The sequence below is a fragment of the Nomia melanderi genome, chromosome 2 (assembly GCF_051020985.1).
Source record: "Nomia melanderi isolate GNS246 chromosome 2, iyNomMela1, whole genome shotgun sequence".
In the NCBI taxonomy this organism is placed as follows: Eukaryota; Metazoa; Arthropoda; class Insecta; order Hymenoptera; family Halictidae; genus Nomia; species Nomia melanderi.
In genome coordinates, this window is record NC_135000.1 from 18,857,868 (window position 1) to 18,867,795 (window position 9,928).

At 33.6% G+C, this 9,928-nt stretch overlaps 1 protein-coding gene across 3 annotated transcripts; it reads right to left on the reverse strand.

Annotated features, from left to right (window-relative positions):
- Positions 1-143: 143 nt before the first annotated feature.
- LOC116429126 (venom protease) lies at positions 144-7,065 on the reverse strand. Of its 3 annotated transcripts, XR_012998103.1 has the most exons (6): positions 6,818-7,063; positions 5,191-5,406; positions 2,307-2,527; positions 1,543-1,680; positions 1,385-1,454; positions 854-1,001 (listed from the first exon to the last, which is right to left on the reverse strand). XR_012998103.1 is itself a non-coding variant. In XM_031981648.2 (5 exons), the coding sequence occupies exons 1-5, from the start codon at positions 6,921-6,923 to the stop codon at positions 653-655; spliced, it is 1,188 nt and encodes a 395-aa protein (XP_031837508.1). In that variant the 5' UTR covers positions 6,924-7,065; the 3' UTR covers positions 144-652. The 3 variants fall into 3 exon arrangements, 2 of the variants coding, with proteins under 2 accessions (XP_031837508.1, XP_031837509.1); XM_031981648.2 differs by having other exon boundaries at positions 144-1,001; positions 1,385-1,680; positions 6,818-7,065; XM_031981649.2 differs by lacking the exon at positions 6,818-7,063 and adding an exon at positions 5,776-6,455 and having other exon boundaries at positions 144-1,001; positions 1,385-1,680.
- Between the last annotated feature and the right edge of the window lie 2,863 nt (positions 7,066-9,928).

Consider the following 9,928-nt stretch of genomic DNA (forward strand, 5'->3'; position numbering starts at 1 on the left):
TAGAATATGATAAAAGTTAATCTGAAAATGGCACTAATTATGAAACGATCGGATACTTTCGAAAGTTTCTCATCTTAAGGGCTCGTACGAGTTGTTGAAGAAAAAGAAGAAGAAGAAGAAGATATAGTAATACAAAGACGATGGACTGTACGATGTTTCCTTTATTCTACTTAATTTTATCGTAGGAATGCATTCAATTGTGCTTCGCTTGAACAAAGTATTCGGAATCGATGTTTAACTGTAGATCACCGTCTATTACATAATCACAATGGACATCGTTGACTTTATGTAAGATACATTTGTACAGAATGTGAATGAATAAAAAGGGGTTTTGTTAATGTTTACGCGTGTCGTTCAGTTGATTCTCGATGATCCGGTGCGTGAGAAAGGGAATGATCTCGATCGAGAGATGTATCACATTTACATACTAAGTAAAAATCGTATCACATTTATATACGCACTATCGCATTATCATCGCTGGCAAATTCTCATCGTGGTAAAATTATAAAATTCATTTGTCAACCGATGCAAATTTATCAGCAATCACTTCATGGTTTTGTTAATCTCATCGTTGTTCATTTTACAGGCAAGTACCGACAATTTTGCTTGAGTCCAAATTTGATCGCGTTCACGGCTATTTTCCTTGTCATGCTTATGGATTAACGGTTTTTACCGACAAAGAGAAGGATACATTAAATACGTTCGTTTTCAATGTATTGTCGACAGGCCAAACGTGCTCCTCGATCCAATCTAAGAACGAATGCACAGCCATGTAGACGCCTGGGACCGACGTGCCACATGATTGACTGAAAGCTGTAATCCCGATAACGCTTTCGCTGTTTTCAGATATCATTAACAATGGCCCGCCACTGTCTCCTAGACACGCATCGGATCTTCTACTCTCGTTTCTGTCAATCGCACACAATATGCTGTCGTCGAAGCCGCGAGGCAATTTGCGAAATCCTTCGTAATACTTGGAGCATTCTTCTCTGTCTACGATACTGAAAATGAACGAAAATAGAATTTACAATAAATATGCAGATATATATTACAGATAATAATATACATCTAGAATTTACATGGAGTATATTATAATATGGAATAAATAATATAGATTAGAATTAAATATTATTAAATATTATTAATAATAATGTTATTAAAACTTATATAGATAACAGAATTTTATATATTAGTCGTGGTAAATCAAGATTTTACTAATCTTCGGTTATTCCGAACCAGACAAAAGTGATGAAAATTTTATCAAATGAAAAGTAAAAGTCTTTATGAGTTTTTAAGGAAAAATAAGATTCGTAAGTAATCTATTTTCGAGTAACAGTGTATAGTCCATCGATGATTATTAATGATAATGGAAAATGAATTATACCTGATACTTGGTGTTCTCATCAGCTTATTAGATGTAGAGCTATCAAAGCTCGTCAAACCCCATCCAAGCACTATGAAAGACGTATTCGATGTTATATTCACGGTAGCTAAGGATTTAGTTTGAAGGCAGATAGGTTTAACTGAAGTTGAGGCCTGTACCTTTTGTTTTAATTTTAAAACGGCCACATCGTTATAATTTATATTGAGTGCATAATCCGGATGGTACATTATATCGCTAATGGGGATACGTTGTACATTATCGTCGTCGCTGGTTAGGTCTTCGTTGCCCAATCTTACCTATAATGATGCAACAAATCTAAACATTCCATTCCTTTTGACAATTATTATATTACCATGGATACAATTGCTGCAAGAAAATTATCTTAACTTTATTATACAATACTGGGTCACAGGGAATCCAGAGAACAATATTTGTTTCCAAATTGTATTCTAAGTTTTATTCTTCAATCATTGTTTCATTTCGTCAATGAATAATTAAATTATATTTAACATATTAAATAATTTTCTTAACCCCTTACCCTACGATTTATTTCTTAACTATGATCGATGCAACTACTTTATCCTTAATAATTTATTAGGAAAAGAACAAATTTTGTTGCTTATTATATCGACGTTTACTCTACGAAGGATAAAAATTAATAATATAACAATAAAAAAAAATAATAACAAATAACTAATACTCAGGTTTCTCGAAATCAATTTAAAATTTTCGTCACGAGTCTGACACGATATTGTAGGTCAAGGAGTTAATAACCTTTATAGTCTTAATTGGATAGCTTTCTTATTGAAAGAGAAATCACTTTACTAATATAATAAACAAGATATTCTATTGCAGTACAATTGGAGTACGGAGTTATTTACGTTTGTGCATAACTGTCTTTAAAGAATTGTTTCGCACTTACTTCAACGGGAACTCTTTTATTTATATTGTGTACACAATGCGCTGCAGTTAAAACGTGCTCAAAAGAAATCAGGCTACCCCCACAGGTGTATTTGATTGGTGGACCTTCTTCGGGATTTTCGTTTTTATATCCCAGTGCAACCACGTACGGAAAGTCTTTGGATTTCGCCGCTATGCCATCGAATATGTGATACGACAATGTGTTTGTGTATTCCTCGCAAGCTGAAAATCATATTATAAGGCACAATTCAAAGAATAAACCTTTACCATTGATCCACTGTTACTATTACCATAAATGTTTACATTCTGATGTTTTATATTTGTATGTGTTACTTTATGTTACATTATTATTACAGTATAATTGCATTTTATTAAAATACTATTTATATCACATATCACGTTACTATTTAGGAAGTAAGTAACCAATTGTTTTCTTTATAATGTATGATAACGATATCATTTAAATTCAAGGAATCTCGTGTTCTTCTATTTTAAGAAATATAAATCGAGACTGTTGAGGAATATCAGATTTGTCATGGTAAACCATTTTTAGGAAACCAGGACTTTATACTTTCTTCGATGTAAATTCTTTATGTAACAAAAATGCTGTATTGTTTATCGTTCTATCTAAGAAAATATTTAGTAACTAAATCATTCGAGGACAATTTATTGACTGTTTTCATCTGTCTGATTATTACTGTTCTAAAGAAATAATTTTAGAATTTCGTTGTGTTTTTGGAAACGTTCAAACCAGTGTACTATCCATTGTAAAACCAGTATACGTTATTTGAATGTAAAGTAGGACAGCGGGTTGCAAGGAATATTTTAATAATATATGGTAACAGCAAAAATGCATATATCATCTGTGATGGGGTCCGATTTGCATGCTCTATTTAAAATTTAAATGTTTGATCTTTCCTCCGTATGTCTACATATGAAATGACAATTGTGCACGTCTAATAAAACTAAGCATATTTTTCGTGACTAATTTTATTCCTATATCAGGATGTTTCGAAAAACATGGTCCGGCTTTGTTTACCCTGTATCCTCGCAATAAAAGTGTTATATTCGAAAATGACTGACTTACAGATACTATTTTTATCGTAGATATTTATTCATATTAACGGTTATTCGTTGTTATTGTTATTGTCGTTAAGTTCAGTTAAAATAGTAAGAAATCTAATCGACGAACAAATACTCCAATGAAACTAAAAACGAATGTTTTGAAAACAAAGACCTGTAAAAAACAAATTTTAAATGAACGGATAAATTATTTTCGAATGATTTATCTGTTGTTTTATGATTTCATCTGGTAACGTAACGTTACAACTAAAAGCAACGTTGTTATGCAATCGCGGAAACTAAGAAAATAAAAGGAAGAAGAGACATGAACATTAAAGTGTAAACATTCACGATACAAACAGTTTCAAAAATCTGTCAGTTTGGATAAGAATTCTATGATAGGTTAACAAAATATTAACAATGAAATCTGACTTTTTTAATAATAATTTAATAAGATAATGAAATGTTAAATGTTCGTACAAAATACAAGATTTCTAGAAAAAAAATTTGATTAAAATAAGAAATATGAAACTATGAAGCATGCCGACGAGCCTCCGAATTTTGTGTTCAATGCAAATTTCTTCTTATTGTTTTAAGATGGTACTGAAGACCGTATACAACTTGCAACCTTGCCTACCTATTTCTTTTTCTGGTTATTATCAACATGGAATCTACAAGGTCCACGAGTTGAGATCAAAAGCCTGTAAATCGTCTGTTATCGATATCGTATGATCAGTAAGAATTTCGCGACTCGATGACGAAGACAGGTAAACTTGTTATTTAAATAATCGATAACCTTGTGAATTAAATAGTTTAATCAAAATGTAACCTTGAAGATGCTTCGAAAATTTGAATTTAATTCATCATGTTTTATTCATTCAACAAAATTCAAAATTTAAAATAATTAATTGATTCGTGTAAACAGCATATTTAGAAACCATTTTTCATTTTTGTTACATTGCTAAAGGTCGAAAACACGTGTGCTTAAAGTAATCGTTAAAATTAGCAGGCAAGAAGAGAAAGAATATAAATTGATATGACCATTCGTAGTTTACTTGTAACCTTATTAAACTAGAAATGCTAAAAATGGAGTACTAAGTAATGTAATACTGTAACATATGATAAAAGTCGTATCGATTCTTGTGTTTGCCAGCGTTTACAAGTTAGCAAAGCAAAACACGAATTTCAATCAAAAAACAACGTCTGATAAATAATTCGAAACTTTCGTATACTACACGATTTAAATAGAATGTAATGCACTTGTTTTCTGTACAGATATTGGTGACTCATACGCTCGCGTAAATTTCTTTGCGCCATATAATCGACGCAATTATGTCATAATTGATACTGTACCGTCTCGTTACCAGAATATTAATTTCCTCGATTATTTTTATGCCAGAAAAAACAGTTATTGGACTTCTAAACTTCACTTCGTGTCAAAACATATCATTGCAAAAAATGTAAACAAAAAATAAAAACGTAAATAAAGACTAAAAAATCATCTAAGACACTTATTCTTACTCTTCCATTATTTTAATTCATATATTTTATTTCAACATAAAGATTGTACTATAGAGGTTTCTACCATAAACTTTATGAAAAATTTTGCTGGTTTTAATTGCATCAAAACATCAACAAGAAAAATACGTTTCCGTTTCGTTTTCGTTTTTGTAAACTAATTTCCATAGATACAAAACTGCATAAGTATCGCATCGCATTAACGACCTGCTGTTAACAAATTGCTTGCTTTTATCTTATTCCTAATTAACTTTCCTTTGAAAATCTAATTATGCATAAACATTCGTGTCTCAGTAATGACGTACCGACTTCGGCAGGTCTCTTGGTCCCATCGTTGAACTTTTCAGTGAAATTGGACGGAACTGGACAGCAGACGATCTCGATGAAGCCGTCAAACCCGCATCTACCCGTGGAATCCCAGGATCTCCTGCCTTCTTGCACTTCTTTCAGCCTCGATGGACAATCATGTAGCTTCTTGCAAACACCCGTAGTACCATTTTCAACCGTGCACTGACTACCCTCTAAAAAATACGAAGAAACAATCACCACCCCGTAACGAACATAAAAAGTCTCTCTTTCACCATAATTCATAGATAACGTGGACACAAAGCAGTAATTCCTATTAGTTTGGCTCTATCAGTAAAAATTCCTCAATATTGCGACCTAATTGTATTTCAAAAGATTTAGGTCTCACAAATAGAAACAAGATCGATGAATCAAGAGAATTCCCCATCGGATGTCGAAATGATTTCACATATTCTGAACTTCCAATGAATTGCGCAAACAGGCAAACGAATGGAAAACCACCTAAACAGGCTACTCCCACTCTTCCATTATTTCGTGTGATATTCCACTGTCGAATTAGCGACAAATTTCACAGAGGGTCCTACCCGAGAAAACGGAAGTTTTCATGAACATAGCACTAGACATCAAAGAACAACAAAAATCAAGTTTCTCGTAGACGCATTACACTTGTATCAATTACTCCTTGTCCAAGGAAAGATCGGGAAACCTCAATGTCACAGGGTGACGTCAAAAGCTCGCGTAGGCCAGGATCCATGGATTCCCGGCGTCCACCTAACGCTAAACGCTGGAGGGGGGCAAGCTTATCGTACGTCTGCACCGGCGGAATAAAAGGATGGCTCCGGTGGATTACGATTCCTTTCGTCGCGGAGAAACAAACATCTTCGTGGAAAGAAACGCGAAGAAAAGTCAAAAGAAAGATGTCAGCGATGAAAACCGGTTCATCGAGAATGATCGAGTATGATCCTGGCGACGCACAATAGTCCCTGTCAGCAACCCAATCGGACAAAAGTTCCGAAGTAAAAAAATTGTAATAAATAAGAGATAGGGAAGAAAAATTATATTTTTTTATATATTTGTGATTAAGCAATGCTAAAATTTGTTAATATCTTTTCTATAAAGCCCAATGAACAATCTAAGATAAAAATTATCTGGTCCCATGTGGTTTCTGAATTTCTACGGAGTTTTCAAGGTATAGTCGTGAACTATCTTCTAGTTATTTCGATATTTCCACCTTGAAAAATCTGTAAAAATTCAGGAACCTCGTGGAACCTAGAATTCTTGTGTTGTCTTGTTTATTTGGTTTTACAGAAAATATACCAAGAAATTTTCACTGCAAATGTTTGCAATTTTGCATAATTTCATAATCTTTCTTTAAACATAAATATGGAAATAATAAAGTAAAAAGTTTTAATATGAGCTAACATTTACTTATACTTTTTTATTAAATTAAATTAATTAAACCGTTCAATAAAGTTATTAATATTATTATATATTACATATAATTTCTTTAAAAAAGGGTGCATTTCTTTCGTTCTAATGAGTTACTTATCAATTGGGACTTTTATCCGGCTGCATTGCCGAAACGGACTACATACCGTGCGGCGAGCGACCGGTTCAATGGTTTACCATGCAGTTCCTTCTCGGTGCTGAAATTCGACAACGAGCCACCGAACAGTTGTGACAATACGATGAAAAGAATGAAGCTGCAGATCTCGGTGACAGTGACAGCCATGACGAAAGATGGGACGCGATCAGCTACGTCCGACACCCGATAAAGCAATCCGCGTGACGCGCAGATCAAGACTAAACTGATCGGCTCGGGGAATCGACGAAGTGACGCGATGAATCAGTTGACCAAGGGAAAGAGACTCGCAGAAAGATTCACGCTCGTCAGCTTCGTTCTCTCCCCGGTCGCTGAAGAAACCACGTAAGAGGCGATGCGACGAGACGTGACGCGAAACTAGTTGCCGCCTCGTGCGGCGTAATTTAGTGGACACGTTTTCACTTGTCGAAAACCGGATTTTAACGCCTTCATCTAGCTGGACCAGTACTAATATGTATTAAAATGACGTGTAATCTTATACTAAGCCCTTCTATTTACAGATGGAATTGGTGGGCCAAATGTAACTGTACAACTTATTAACTGTGGAATTTAGTTTCAAAAATCTTTAGTTCATACGCAATGAATTCAAAAAATGAAGTGGATACTCGTTAAACGCAGGACGGATGCACCTAGGGTATATTTTAATGAAAACCCGAAACAAAACAAAGAAGAGTTACATGTTTACTTGAAAAAATAAAGAATTCATCGTTTAAGAATTAGTTCCATTCCAAGCTTTGAAATGACATGTATGCACGTCAAACGCAGTTAAGTGGTTAACAAATTCGATACCGGTAACGTAGTTTTACGTAATTATAAATTCTTTGGTTGAATATTGATAATGAAGAGTTCCAGGTCATTTGACATTTTTTTAGAAGAATATCGATAACGTAGACCTACATTATTTACAATTTGTTCAGAAGAATGCTGATACGAAATCCTACATCATATTAAATTCTTCAGGTGAATACTAGTGACGTAGACCTACGTCATGTTTTATTTTTTTTAGGAAATAATGTATATCATTTGATATTAAATCACTTCAAAAGCTGTAGCTAAATATTGACAACACAGTTCTGTTATATATTTTTTATATTCGCACTTATTTGAATAACAGGCCCCTGCAATATTCAGCTGTAGATTTTAGGGTATTGTATGCGGTCGCGAATGCTTTAATTTCGTTCAATTATCCAAATATTTTTGAAAATCGTCACGAACTCTGTCATCTCTCTCACACGCAATCCATATTTTCTTCTTGTTTCACTGAAATTTGATTAAATACACATAATCTGTATCATCAAATACTTCCCATTTGAATAATTTCTATAATGGTAACTCGTTATACCTCCGTTGATCCGGCCTACTATCGTCGTCTTTGCATCGCACTGTTCTACAGAGAATTAATAATTCATTTTTTAAGTTAAGTGTACTATTGTATTGTGTATAAATATTGAACAGTCATAAGTTAATTAAAATGTAACTACGGAAAATATAGAAACGTAATTATAAAAAAAAAACGGTAAAACAAGGGTATTTTCTTTTCTCGTCTTATCTAAACCGTGAACCATAGGAGTGATAAAATATTTTCCAAACTTAATGTTTATGAAAATATTAGTAAAACTATGTATCTAAATGTAAATTTCTATTGTTAAAAGAAAAAACGAAAAACAACCACTGACCTTCCATGAAATAAGAATTTATGAATATGCTCGGATAATATTTGAAATTTGCATTTTTGCAATAAATTTCTAGGTCAATATTTGAAATGCACTTGACTTTCACTAGGGTCGTTTCAAATTACGTTTTCCTACATACTCTTCTTTAAACTATTCGTTTATCGTTCATAAATACAATCTAAACGAGACAACTGTTACAGAAAATAGAATAGCAGGTTCGCTTAAAAAACCCTGTTGTTCTGAATTGTTACCAACGTCGCTATTGAGATTCATTAACGCTGCTTTAAGGTGAAATGTCACGGCGGCCGGTAATCGACATTAATTCGATGGTGATTGTACTATTAACTAGAATAATTGACGCACTAATCTCAGATCACGCGAAACTTGATCTCGGATGAAGTTCTTACACAATGACAAGCTAACGAAAATTGTGAGTCTCCTGGAATAGATGTTGACGCAAGCAACGAACGAAATATTGTTCCGTGGATGTCCGATCGATCGATCCCACGCGACACCTTGCGGAAGAGAATAAATAACGGTGGCTTAATGGACACGGAACGCAAGAAAATTCTGACACTAGTTACATAAAAATTATCATATCACTCATTGCACTCGTCGTTGAACAAAACAATCTTCTGTTTCATCAGATTCTTTAATTTAATAAGGAGAAAATAATATTCTTCTTACATTTCACTGTGACAAAAATCAAATATTAACGTTATAACTACTATATCGGTCGAAATGACCCATTTCAGAATTCTTTCTTTAAAAGGATCAGAAAAATGCAAATGATTTACTGAGAAATTATTAAATGAATTGTTTCGAAATTGTAGTAAACGGACTCTTATAGTTTGTATAAGAAAATTATAAACAGTAACAACTAGTAGTAACTAGTACTAATAGGAACTACTTGGTAATTATAGTGTTAAAAGATAGGAGACGTTTTAGTATTTTGATAGAAAATGTGACCATCAAAGTATTAACTTTGCATACATAAAATTAATTCAATTCTACATCCCTGTTTCCAGGAATTTTCCTTGTGTTACGATTTAAGTTTTTCCTGTTTGAAGACTTCACGGAAATTGATGTTCATCCACCACTAAAAACGTTCGACTTCGCTGCTGCAGATCCTCCGACCCGATAAAATTCGACGAAGTATCTCTCGTCTATCTCGAGCATAAAAAGTTTAACTGTATAAAGAGGAAAATGTAAGGTTGGCGCGCAAAATAGGAAGCCGGGTCATCGTCAGATGACCGTGAACGATAAATACTTCTACACTTTTGTGATAAAATGCTGCGCTGTTCAGCGAAAACGTTTTCACTGATTCCCGCCATTGAGTTCTCTTCGACGGTTCATAAAAAAAGGGAGGAAATGTTTAGCCTAGTCTGTTAGCGGTACTCAATCATAGTTTTCTAAGGAATCATATGTTTGATTTAACGACTGCCACATCATTCGAGGTTC